Source organism: Colletotrichum higginsianum, chromosome 2, assembly GCF_001672515.1.
Source record: "Colletotrichum higginsianum IMI 349063 chromosome 2, whole genome shotgun sequence".
NCBI classification, from domain to species: Eukaryota; Fungi; Ascomycota; class Sordariomycetes; order Glomerellales; family Glomerellaceae; genus Colletotrichum; species Colletotrichum higginsianum.
In genome coordinates, this window is record NC_030955.1 from 827,958 (window position 1) to 841,282 (window position 13,325).

General features: G+C 54.7%; 1 protein-coding gene across 1 annotated transcript; it reads right to left on the reverse strand.

Moving 5' to 3' along the window:
* Positions 1–1,829: 1,829 nt before the first annotated feature.
* On the reverse strand, positions 1,830–3,672 carry CH63R_01993 (Transcriptional regulator; the record flags this gene model as incomplete). The annotated part of the gene is made up of 4 exons (XM_018296968.1): positions 1,830–1,858; positions 1,913–2,269; positions 2,494–2,686; positions 2,944–3,672. 4 exons carry the CDS (start codon positions 3,670–3,672, stop codon positions 1,830–1,832), a joined length of 1,308 nt encoding a protein of 435 aa, XP_018161784.1.
* Between the last annotated feature and the right edge of the window lie 9,653 nt (positions 3,673–13,325).

A 13,325-nucleotide genomic window follows, 5' to 3' on the forward strand; every position in this document is an offset into this window, starting at 1 on the left:
GGCCTGTCACGATGTCCATCTACAGCAGCCCGCACCTTAGGTATCACAAAGGTCTCTCTCCGACTAACACAGAAACACACACACACACACACACACACACACACACATACACACACACACGCCACAATGCATACATCCACATCCCTTGTCTATCCCTTCGCACCTTACACACACGCATCCGCACACACTGTTAATGCTGGTCCCGTAGCGTCAGTTACACAAAGATCGTTTCTCTCCGACAGATGCCTGCCTGTCTGCCTGCCTACCAGGATATCCACCATCGCCTCCCCCGCCCTCTCTGCATCAGACACGCTAACCAGCAAAACAAAAACCACTAAAACACCAACCAACATTGTGTTACAAGGTGGGGAGGGGAAAGAGAGAGAACAAGAGAGAGTGAGAGAAACAGACGGACAGATAGACAAACTACCAGGGCGAATGAACATCGAGCTCCCGACTGAACCCTGTCTCTTATCCATGCTTGTTTGCCAGCCAGCCAGCCTTATGCACGTAAGAAACCACACACACCCATACACCCACCAACATGGACCAGACAGAGAGACTCGGGGCTAAACTCGCAACGGAATGGTGTCACCACCGCCACCAAGGCCTCTCTCTGTACCATGCTTTCGCCATCCGCGTCATTGCATCGACACCAGCATTGACGACCCCAGCAACCCGGTTTGCCACGCTAATTCTTCAGCGTCCGTCTGCTAAGTTTTCTCCATGCCTGAGCCTCAGCCCCACATTACACACCGTGTTCGTCCAAACCCAGCGACTCGGCTGCAGCCGCCTCTCTTGGGGTAGACTTCTCTTGGCACCTCATGCTTCAGGCTAGGTTGAATGGACATGGTTATATGCTGCTGGAGATTTTTTGCATTTCCCTTTCCGCAACTACGAAAACATTCTCAAACTGTCAAACGCAACTCGTCGACGCCCTAAACGTCCGTGTATGTGTAGGTATCTCGGCTACTCCAAAGGTCCGTCCTTGCCAAATCCTGTGCTTTCGCACTCTACCGAGAAAAATCCCCTGTTTTCCGAAATTCCTTATCGCCGTCCGAGAAGACCACCATCTCCCTCGAGGGGTCCAAGTCTGATTAGAAAAAAAGGGGGGTCGGCTGCAATGGATGGAGTTGGTGAACCGAAAAACGCTCCCCGACTCCCAGAGATGCTGCTCTTTCCTCTCTACAACCTCGACGATGTGGATAGCGTCGGAAAGCTTTCGATTTTGCCTGATGGGGCAAGTCGAGATGCGCTGCTGTGTCTGTCGGTTGCGTGATAAGTCGAGGTCGGCTCGTCAAGATGCGGAGGTGCTTCGTCCGTATCCCCGAATATAAGGCCTCAGCGGGCCAACCAAAGCGAGCCTCCACCCGTTTCGTCAGATCATGACTGTCCTCAGCCGTCCTCGTAAATGCAGAAACCACACCGATCCTAGGAAAAAGCCGTTGCCCATGCATCGTCTTATGTGGTGAAGAAAACCAAAGGAAAATGTGAAACACCGCATCGTGACGCGATGCCAATTGTATAAGCCTTAGGCGGATGTGCCCGAGACGTCAGTCGAAATGGCCAAGTGCCGCATCGGAACCATGCTGTGCGTGTACTCGATCGAAACGTGGGAATCCGGAAGCCATGATGAGTCGGATGTCGCTTCGTAAACTAGAATTTTGCCGCGCGTCTAATAACCCAAAGAGACAAAGGTGAAAGTTCGTAGTATGGACATGTGCGGATGAGTGGCTGTTGTCGTGCGGAAGGAAACCCGATAATGTACAAGTCCTTTCTCCCTTCCATCGATTAGGGTTGGGTCATTCCCGATACAAAGTCAGCCTGCCTCAGTGGCTAGACGTCTGAGCGCCGTTATCTGCCTGTACAGTTAGCCCACCGAGCTCGGCTGATCCCCGGTAACATAACTCACGTGAGCTGTACATGCTCTGATTAGGCTGGCCATAGGGGGACTGGGGCTGGTAGTTGGTCGAGTACATGTGAGAGCCGTTGTACTCCGGGAGTTGTTGCTGAGCTACACCTCCAGCAGACGGAGGGGCCGGGTACTGCGAAGGCTGGTAGCCAATTGGGGGCAGCTGAACTTGGCGACCGCTGGCGTATGCGGACGCCGACGATGTGCCGTCGGCTGCGGACTGAGGGTCGCCCGAGCCGTTCTGAGCGGCGGCGGCGGCGGCGGCAGCAGCCTGGCGCTGGCGTTCATCTTCCGCCTTTCGCTGCGCTTCCTCTTCCTTCTTGCGTTGCTTCCACTCTTTGCGGATCTCCTTGAACTCTGAGGACCCAAAAGCGTTAGTGTCAAGATTCTCCTTCAAACTGGTTTCGGTGTCCTAGCCCGCGCATATAGATCAATTTGTGACCATGACCGACGGGACCTATATCATGGTTCGCCCAAGTGGGGGATTGGCACCGCCAGGATCGTGCGCGGCTTGGCGCGCCAAACGCGACAACGTCCACCATAAAAAGACTGCAGTTTTACTCGACAACACAGCCACGTACCTTCTGGCGTTCTCTTCTGTCCGTGAGACTGCATAGTGACATGTGCGTTGAGATGGTTCAGCGTGCCGTAGGCCTTCTCACAGCCGTTCCAACCACACTTGTACATGCGTTCAATTTCCTCGTATCGTCGGCGGGGTCGCTTGTGCTGTTGAGCACCGGGAATCGGAACGAAAGAGTAAACCTGATTGCCAAACTGTTACGTCAGTATGCTTGTTCTCGCCTGGGGATGAAAGCGTGCGTGCCGCGTGCCATCCTCTGCCCGCGATCCCGCGTCAATGACGCGGGACTGACAGTGATAGCCTCCCGAACCAACTACTTGTGTTCCAGCATTTGATGCAGAAGAGTTAAGATTCAAGAGGGTCTAGTCCTCGGGTTGCCCAACATCGCAGACCGCCTCAACACGTCGAAAGAGGAAACAAAGAAAAACCATCACCCGCTAGCTTCACTCACCTGGTTAGGACGACCCTGAGGAGGAGCGGAACTCGGGGTCGGGGGAAAGACATGACTGGCGGGAGTCAAAGGACCGGCGCTGTGTTGACCATAGCCGGTCCAGTCGGGTCGGGGTTGCGCGTATGCGGGATGCTGATAGGAGTGCGACATGTCGCCCGGAGGAGGACCGTAGGGAGAATGTTGCCCGTACGCGTAGGTAGGACTCGGCGCCGCTATCGACGGATCTATGGGTACATCGTGGTCAGACTTGGGCATCGGGACCTGATGGTTACGTCCATCCTGCTGGGACAAAGACGGACTGCTTGCTTGTTGCGCCATGCCTCCGCTGCTTCCGTTATGGTTGCTAGCCGGGTGGTATGATCGCTGAATGTGTTCAGGGAAGGATCCTGATCGCGCAGACGGCGGGTAGACGCTGTACTCGGAGGTGGGAGTCGCCGAGGTGGAATAGTTGCTAGGGCGGACCTCCTGCTGAGTCGCGTATTGCGCAGCAGATGCGTGATCTGCAGATGAACCTTCAGAACGGGTGTCGCCGCAGTTGCTTGGGTAAGGCGAAGGCAAACCTGACTGCGAGTACTCGGTAGCACTGCGTTCCATAGAGGTGCTGATTGAGGTGAGAAGCGAGCTGATGGCAGCGGCTTCGGGGCGGGAACCTCCAAGCTGTGGCGAGCCTGAAGAGAGTAGTGATGCGCGGTTGTCAACGAACTGGTGTTGCGTTGGGACCAAGAACATGCTACAGTTCAGCGGAGCGTCTGGGATCGTGAAGAATGGCCGGAGAGTCCTTAGTTCTCAAGCCAGCGGCAGGTTCGCAGGTTCGTAGGAGGCGGTGCCTTGCTGGGATTTTTCTTTCTTTTTCTCTGTTGCTTCCGGGTTCAAGAATGGCTGATGTGTTGGCTCGAAGCGCGGTCTTTCGAGTAGCGGCAGCGGGCTTGTACTTGAAGAATGGAAAGAAGAATGATGGAAGAATGGTGTAGTAGACGAGTGATACCGGGGATCAAGTGAGACTTGAGGCGGCGCGACGATGGTGTATAAAGACGGCGGCCAAGATAGCGCGGGCCACCCAAGGGCTCGGGTTTATGGTTAAATGGAGATGTGATGACAACAAAGTCGCTAGACACGGCCCTGAGCGAGGATCTCCAAGTGGCAAGGATAGCGTTGTCTTTGCTAGGTCACGGAAAAGACGCCTCTCTTTTTCTCTCTCTCTCTCTCTTTCTCTCAGTCTCTTGCTCGCTTTGGCTGGGGAGAGGTTGACGGTATTGCCTGGGGAGAGCGACACTAAAATAGTGCGCTAGGTAGGGAATGGATGGGCTGGGCTCTCCACTTGAGTTTTGGCCGAGCGGTCTCTTAGCGTCAGAATCGGAGATAGGGCAAGGGGGGCAGGCCCACGAGCTGGGTGTGTGGTGTGTAGTGTGTGGTGTGTAGTTGATGGGTTCCGGGACCAGAGGCGGCGAACGGTGCCGTAGGCGTAGGACCGGGTACGCTGGCTGAGGAGAAGAAGGGAGGTAGGGAGGGTATAGGCTGGGTGGAGAGCAGATGGAGGATGGGATGTTGAAGTGTTCCTCTTTGCGTATAGCGCAGGGTGTGTCTTGTCTTTGATCGGGGTTGGCGTCTGTCTGGATTTGGCCTGGTCTGAGGTCGGGACCTGACCTTGGACGAGATGGCAGATGGGAATCCCGAGAAAGCGACTGACTCTTGTCTGATCTGGCTTGCGAGAGATGCAGGAGGGCAGGGCAGGATGCAGCTGTTGCGACGTAGGCAAAGCGGCAAACCCCTTCAGTCGGAGGGATGATGGATGGTGTGTTGCAAGTGATGTGTATATGCAGCAGTGCAGCCAGCAAGAAGGGACCGTACAGCGCAGGAAAGGCTGGTAGGGTCAAGCGGACTTGAGGTGAGGCGTTACTGAGATGGGCAGTGAGCGCGGACGCTTGTGTTGGTGCGTGTGTGCGTGTGTGCGCTGTAGTAGGGGCGTGGGTGTCAACCTTGGCCTCGGCTAGTACTTGATGGCAAGGTGGGCTGGTGGGTGTGTGGGTGGGCGAAGAGATGTGGAGGGTGGATTCTTCGTGTCCCAGCTGTCGCGTAGTGAGTGCTTGAGGTTTGTACCGATACTTGAGCTGCCTTGAACTCGACGTCGATATGAGGTAGGTACGTGCTGCTTGCTACTTGTTCAAGGGCAAGAGCATATGTACAGACATGCGTTAGGTGATGAATGAGTAGCGTGCCTCCCTATAGTGCTAATGGTGAGATAGCGCAGGCGGGGTGCGGTAAATGAAAGAGAACAAGGCACTTTTTTTGTGTTTCTTTCTCTTGTCGAGTCTCCTGTTTCGTCTTTTGCTCGCGCTTGCTCTACTCGGCGAGGCAAGTGATGAAAAGCGAAAGGTGAAGGGGGGAAGGGAAGGGGGTAAACCCAATGAAAGTTTATGACGAGGGGGGAGTTCGATCTTAGCGCCGTTCCCGGGAGAAAGACGAATTTAATACTTGCGACGGAAGAGGGAAGCAAAGAACGGGGTAGGCCCTCAAGAAAAGAATGGGACACCTGAGTGACGGGTCAGCGCGAGGGCTGATTTGCAGCGAGTGGAGACGCGACGACAGCCTGAGGTGAAGCGGACAAGGAAAGAGAAGGAGGGTTCGGGGGTGGAAGGATGAAGGTCGGAAGGGTGAGGATGGGAGGGGGATGGATGGATCGATTGGATTGGATGCGGTGCACCGCTGTCTGTGAGCAATTGGCATACCTGACAAAAAAAAAAACCAAAAAGAGCCAGAGAGGAGGAGTCTGTCCGTCTGCCTGGATTGTGAGTGGCAGGCAGACGACGTGTCCCGGGAGGGTGTGAGAGGAGTAAATGGCGATTTACTACGGATGGAGGGTCATGACAAAAAGAACACCCATCCACGTGAGAGGAGTCGATGAAGAAGCACACACACGCGCGCCTCCCCTAAATGTCTGATTCTATCCTTTCTATCCCCTTTCCTTTCTAACAAGAGGGAAATGTGCAGCTTGAGAATCGGAATACACAGGACTGGGATGTCAGTGAGAGACTAATAGAAGGACGGTAAGTTCGGTAGCTACGTATCCCCTGCCTTGCTTAGTCGTCAGTCGGTGTTGTCGTCGTCGTTGTGCCTCGGGAAAGGGGAGGGGGTGGATTGAAAAGAGGCGCCCTGTGATACTGGTGCAAAAGAAGGGTGGGGAGGCCTAGAGCACTGTGGGAACGGATATACGTACCGCAATCCCTGTCGGGAAGGTTAGGAAGATGGAGGTATCTCCAAAAAGAGACAGGCGGCAGGTTCGAATTAGGAGCCATCCCCGAAAGTCTGCCACAGGGTTCCTGGCTGCTGTTGCTGAGGGCATTGAGCTGCCCCGGAGGGTCAGACCCCAGCATTCTCTCGTCAGCTTGGCTAGGTACCCAAGACGTTGGAAGCACAGGGCAGGTAGCCAGGTAAGTAGGTATCAGAGGGACGAATCCATTCCTTTTTCTGGTCCATCTTCCCAATTCTTTCTCGGCACCTAAGGATACGTACCGCTGGGCTCCAAAATCGGACCGCAGAGTAGCAAGCGCAAGCTGCAGCTGGTAGCTGGTAAGTGGCAGACAGGAGGCTCGAAGTCGCAGTTGTAGGTGTACATTGGCTGGCTGGTGACGCTACGGCTACTGGGTGCTGAGATGAACGATGATGAGAATGTGTGCTTCGAAGTTTGAGCCAATGACTCTCGATGTACTTAGCTCGACTAAACTAAACTTGCTAGTTGAGGATCTCTTAGCTTGGCGACGCCCCTCGCTGTATGCCGGGCCTAGCCAAAAGTACGGTGGCTTGACGGAATGACTTGATGCCATCTGGCTCTTCGTCAAGCATGGTGACGCCAATTCTTGAAATGCATCTCATCTTCTTGGTCAGCACCTTCTACACCATCTCACAGCCCATTGGGTGTTGCGCAGCCCGACGCATATCGTGAAACGGATGAGTCAGTAAGATGACCAAGTAGTCTAGATCCAGGGCGTTCCCCCTATGCTCCGATGACTTTACGCCATGCCCATGAGAATGACTGCCGCGTCGCGTGTCAGATTGATTTCCCCCTCCCAGAAACCGAACGAAGCCGACCACTTTGCGGCTGGCCAGACAGATTCTGGTCCGCGGGGATATCTCATCATTCGTCTTGTTGACCAGCTATACGCCGAGCCTGCCGGGATGGCCGTAGATGCTGGCGAAGTTGATAATCCATTGCGTCCTGAAAACATATGTCCCTATGATTGGAATTGGAATTGCATTTTATGTCCCGGGCTGAAATCATCACAAAGCATGGCATAGCTAGGGCGTAGCTCATGGGAGGGTGTGACTTGGGGGATATGTCTGACTTAACTCCTAAAACGACCTTTGTCCAGTCCCTTTTTCCAGAAACTCATCGAGAGCAAGTAGTATAGAGTCATGAAACCCGCGAACAATGCTGCTTTGATGAGGATACTCGAGTGTTATTTCCGGTGGCGGCCGTCTCCGATGGGAATTGACATTGGGAGAACTTCGGAGTGCGAGGGCGAAAAGCTTCTTTTCCTAGCCCCCTCCGTTTTTAGGCCTGGAGATCGGGTTTCCGAGGGCTGTTGCAGTTGCCCGGTGCCGGATCCGCCGTCTCTTGACTCGCGAGCAGGGGGTCGATTGCCCCCGGACCAGACAAAGAAGAGTGCGATTGCGTGCAACATTGGGGCCAGCCCGCCAAAATCGCCGAATCTGGTGTGTTTTAAACGATGAAAGATGTTTCTATGATCCCGTGACGCCGTGGGCGGAACCGATAATCTGTGTGTGACTGACAGGCCGGTGTGGATTTCCGATACCTTTGACCTGCCCATTTCACATTGTAAGAATGTTGCTTGAGACCCCCCCCCCCCCCCGGTCCCACTCCATAGTGCCACAAATGCATCGAGTGACCTTAAGGGAAGTTGAGCAACTAAAAAAGAGACCGCGAAGACTATAAGCAAAAGAAATAGCCAGAGAAAGAGAGAGCTCGCAACGAAATGGGGGCAAGGATCTAACAATCACATTGGGCCTGATCCTGGCTTCACTGGGCATTGCTGTGCACCATTTCCTGGCACACAAATATTATCGTGACAGTGATTGATGGCCCGAGCAGCAGAGAGGGGGGAGCAGAGAGCTCGCAGCATTGAGCATGGCCTCAGCGGCAATGACCCTTGTTCCCTGCCCAGCCTTTGGAATTTTGCGGTCGAGGTTGTCAGCGAGCAGGTATCTCCATCTGTGGCGGCGAGGGGGGTGTGGGTGGCCGTCGAAGGGCGTGGCAAGCCATCTTACCGGCCGACACGACGGCATGCCGAGCTGGATGGATCATGGATGGTGCACGGCCTGCTTGTGGTGCCGCTGCTGCTTCTGCAACTCCGGATGCGTGTCACTCCTCTGGAGAATCCTCTGAAGGAGAACGGCGTCCAAGTCTTGGGCACGCTCTTGGCCTTGATTTCGAGGGAAGCCTGGGGTGTGCGATAATTGCTCCATACCCCGTATCTACGCTTGCGTGCACAAATCAGATGCCATCTGTCATCGTAAAACAGTTGTGATTGCGGCGTGGGTGGTTGTACGGATATATCAAATCGAATGTCTGTCTGCCGCAGCCCAAGGAGGTCTCGACTATGCGCGGCGCCAAGGGGGCACATTAACGGCTGCTGAGCCTGGGTCTTGCATAGGAAACCTGGAGATGAGTCTGGTAAGGGTTTTGCTGCAAGGGAGATGTAGCACGTACATGGGCCAAGGTGGACAAAAGAAAGGAGTTGGTGCCAGAATAGGAGACTGATGGCCGTGCCGCGGAACGGGAGCGCGGGCGAATGGTAGTGTGCGGTAAGGTAGGTAGTGAAGGCATCCAACGTGTGCCTCGGTACCGATCAAGCATCGGCGACAGTCAAGCTGAATGTAGGCGATGGTCGTACTGCGTAGGAGATCATGGGGCAAGGTCCAGGGCCGGAACACTGCGGCCGCGGAGCAGCTGAGGGAACGGCACCGTGGGTTCATATCCCATCCCCCCTCCCCCCTTGTCCTGCTGGCATTGGTGTGCCTGCTGTTGCATATATGGGGTTCCCTGGCATTGGACTTTGGGAACAGCCGCTGGTGGTATTTTTACCTCGCTCGTGGCACTGAGATTTGTCGCGTTACGTGCGTGTGCTTCTGGACAGCGAGGGAATTATCGACGAGTGGACTGAAAGGGAACGATGGGAATTGGGGGACTTGTGTCTGATTCTGTTTATTCGTCGAAATACTGCGGACACGAACAGCATCCACCTTATCTGCATTTCGTGGAGCGGGTGCCATAAAAACATCGGGAACAGAGACAATGGGAAGTCAGAAAGGAGCCTAGGAGCGATTGGGAGGCGAGTGAGAATATTGAATCTGGTCTGTGTTGCGGTAGGTAGGTAACGCACATGTTCCGGCGGCGGGTCAGAGTGGATGTCCGCAAAGGGCAAGACAGAGGGGTCGAGGCGATGGCGAAGGCAGGTAGCGATACAACAGATCACACCCGAAAGAACCGAGCGGGCAAGGTATCGTGAGATGCCACAGCGATTAGAAGAAGGCGAGGCCGATGGCGAGGGCGAGGGAGAGAGCGAGGGGCTACCCAGGAGCGGGAGGGGCAAAATGGACTGCGGAGTTTTGGCATTCGGGGCTCTCGAGTCTTGGGGCAGTTGCTCCAAGACATGGTGTATTCGTACATGGGCACGATCATTGCCAGGGTCAGCGATGAGGGAAAGAACGAGGCAGTGGGTGGGTCTTTCCCACTCCCCTGGACAAAGGTCACATCACGGTGCAGTGGAGACGTGGGCCGAAAGCCCAGGCCCCAGAGAACAGAGATCTGCGCTTTTTTTCTGCGCTAGCTTGTAGATGATGATGTGGGATTTTGTGGAAGTCAACCCACCAAATCTTTTTTTCCTACCCTCGCCTACCGCATGCATGTCTGTTCTATTCAGGTGTCCGTAGGCCGGTATCTGCTGCAAGGTACAGATACCTAGGTAGGTAGGTGCCTTGACTACCTTATCTCATTTGTTTTATTTTGCCCATCAGCGAACGAGGTCCAGCGAAGACTGAACCCCCCTGCACCTGGCCTCGTCCTGGCTTCAGAGGTCTTGGAATGTGCCGACTCTTCCATCTGTCACTGGCACACTGAAAAATATGATCGTCGTGATCCTTGGCGGCCAGTTGCAGCGCGATCACGACCACCAAATCATTCAAAATGAATATTAAGAAATACGTCTCTCTACCAGGATAACAACAGGTGTCCGTCCCAGTTGATTCACTGGTTCGAGTCTGTCTATCTCCCCTCTGAGGGAGGTGTCTATCAATACATTATACAATTGCTGACTGTGCGGCCCATTAGAAGACCAACTCTGCCCTATGTCGCTTCCACTGTCGGATCCGTCGTTACGAAGCCCGGGGCCGTCTCGGGATGGCAAACAAGGAATGGCATCGCCCACTTGTGCTGGACTGCATCGGGCATGGAATAACCCGTCTGTTTGGATGGGGTCCTCTTCTTGTCCGTATCCCTTTCTGACAAACGGAGACTGCGACAACCAGAATCCATCAGAACAAAGAAAGCAAAGGCCCTCCCATGGTGCCTTTCAAAGGGGGAGGGGCATGGAAGAGGGACTTGCCGTGTGGTGCCCGCGATCTAGACTCCGCGGGTGTGGGACCCTGACTCGGGCGGAGCTGAAGGAATGCTTGCGCTGGAGTCTACCCCCGTAGACGAAAAGAGCATAGGCTCCTCGGGGACTTCTGAACCCGGCGCGTCGAACACAACACTAGCCCGGCGGGCGTGACGGGGACTACGGGGGGCTCTGCTACCAAAATATTCTCCGCCCGCGACAGAGATTGTGCAACGGGACACAAACAAGTGGGTTCAAGTGGGCTATGGTCTGTGGTTTGTGGAAAGGAATCCGACCTTGTGTGCGTCAACTTTGGCAGGATGGTACTTTCTGCCCCGTCATTTGCTGCCTGCGCTGCGCAGTGCAACCCCTACTGTGTATTCTGTACAACATCCTAGGTATCCGAGGGCGAACAGAAACCGCAGCTTCCAATCTCAAGGCTCTCGAGTCTTGGGATACAATCGTGTCACTAGGTTGCCGGTTTGTCGAGGGATATTGCTGGGGCCATGGTGCCGTCGCAAAGCTTATTCTGGCGTGCCAGTTCAGGGCTTGCGGCCAAACGGTGGCTTAACATCTTTGATTTGGTGGTCGCTCAGAGGCTGGTTAGGGGTTCGGCGGTTTCCTACACTCATTTTGTCGACTCGCGTGGACTGCAGGAGCTGGTTTTCCGAGGTGCAACGGGGTCTGCGACGAGAATAGCCACTGATGGGACGAAGGCGGCCTTTCCGAGTTGACTCTCTTCACTCCCTCTTCACTCCCGCCTCCTTGAAGTCAACAATCATCGGACGATTCCAGTGCTGCGTGGCTTTTCTCGTTGGCGACGAGAGCCACAAACCGCGACAGGCAAAAATGCTTTGGTAACACATCCGCATTCGCTCGCTGAGCCTCATCAGCGTGAGCCTCCCTGAAACGCGGCGATACATTGCCGCCATCGTCAAGAAAAGGGTCGGTCTGATCAAGTACATCCATCTCACAAGATTACTAGCCTCAGCCTGATTTTCGACGATGGGAATTGCCCCTGAATTGGGAAGCAATGCTGATGCCCCGTTGCTGAGATGGCACGTGTCTTTTAAAGAAGAAAAAGTGTCTGATGTTGTGCTTGTCCCTGTCAGTCATCCGTGGTTCGGGGGCTATCTTAGCGTTTCCCCCGCAAGTTCGAGTTGTCAAACAAGTTCTTGAGCTAGGCTTGTGTGGGCGCAAACGCGGGCGCTGGCTCGTCTTGTCTCGGTGTTTCCCATCCACACCAAGACGAGACGCGACGCGACGTACAGGGAGGGAGGAGCGATGGTCGACCACACAGGCAATCGGGCCCGCGGCCGCCGAGAAGCAGGTGAACCGTAAATTGAACACAGAGTAGTGGTCACCCACACACTCAAACTCAAGACCCGGCGGCGTCAATTGACCTCGGGGCAGTGACATGGAAGCTGGCAGCTCCTGAATTGCAAACTTAACAGGCGAGCCCACGGCTTGTTTCTGCGATGTTGAAATGCCGATATCGGCCGAAAGGATTGTTGACGTGAAGAAGGGATCGCGATCAATTTGCCGAAAGCCGTCACGAATCGACAGTCGATCATGGACAGGAGCAACGCATCTCGATACGGGTGTGGCGTCTCATTGCATTGCGATGCTGGTCGGCGCGGAGGCTCCATACCTTGTTGTCCTTCGTCCATTATTTAGTCAGTGGGTCGGCTTTTTACTGTACGAATGCCTACCTACTATGCTACGGTACATGATATTTTACTTTCTTGGGGCAAGGGAGGGGCTGGGCTAGCCGGGAATGGAACTAGCGGATGCCGCTTCGTCGATATCGAAATGGGATTGTCGCTTGTGCTTTCCCTTTCCCTGTCATCGGCTACTAACAACACAGAACAGCAGGATGAGGACGAGGACCGGACAGCCCTTTCACGTCATTCATAGCTGATATCTACTGGGGGCGGATTTGCCAGGAATACCGAGCCAAACGCGAGACCAGGGGCCAGAGTTTCGATAGCGAGGGCCTTCCTTGCCTTGGGTGACTAGCACAATGGATGGAAGGGCAGTTACGCAAGGAGGACAGGATACAGGGTGGAAAAGGGGGGGGGGGGCAGACAGGGATGGGGTAGCATAACCAGCCTTCTAGGCAACCTTTGTTGAGGGCCCTTACAACTAAGCTGCTGCTCCATTCTCCAATGGCCGGCTTGCCCTGTATTCAAAATCCCCCCCAATTCTTTTCTGTCCCATGTCATTTCTCATTGCCCCGCCTCTGGTCGCCGCACATCAGTCCTCTCCTCCCCCTCTTCCTTACGATGTATGTGTGCCTCTGGCTGGCCATACTGTAGAAATTTCCCAGAGTACCAGGGGGGACCCACTGGGAGACCCCTGGGAGGACTCCTGTGGCCTGCCACTCTCTGCCTAGGGCTGGAAAGGGAAAAGGACATGTTCCTTCTTTTTCTTCTTCCCGTCGTTGCCTCGCTTAGCCATGACAGTTCACAACCACCCTGTCTCAAGGTGGCGACGATGACTTGGAGGCTGATTTGCCCAACACAGGAAATTGGAAGTTGATGCCGCAGTGCATGCCGGCCGAGGACTTGAGAGGAAGTGGAGATCACGTTGATTCGTCAACGTCGATTGATGCCACATGCCGAGACTGTCAGGACGAAGTCGATCGAAGGGGAGACCATGGGTCGAAGCCACCACGCCTGTCGCGTGACAGCGGTGACGGCAACAGTCACGGTGACGGTGACGCCGTGACGGTGACGGCGCGCAGGTATGCAAGCAGAGGTTAACGGCAGA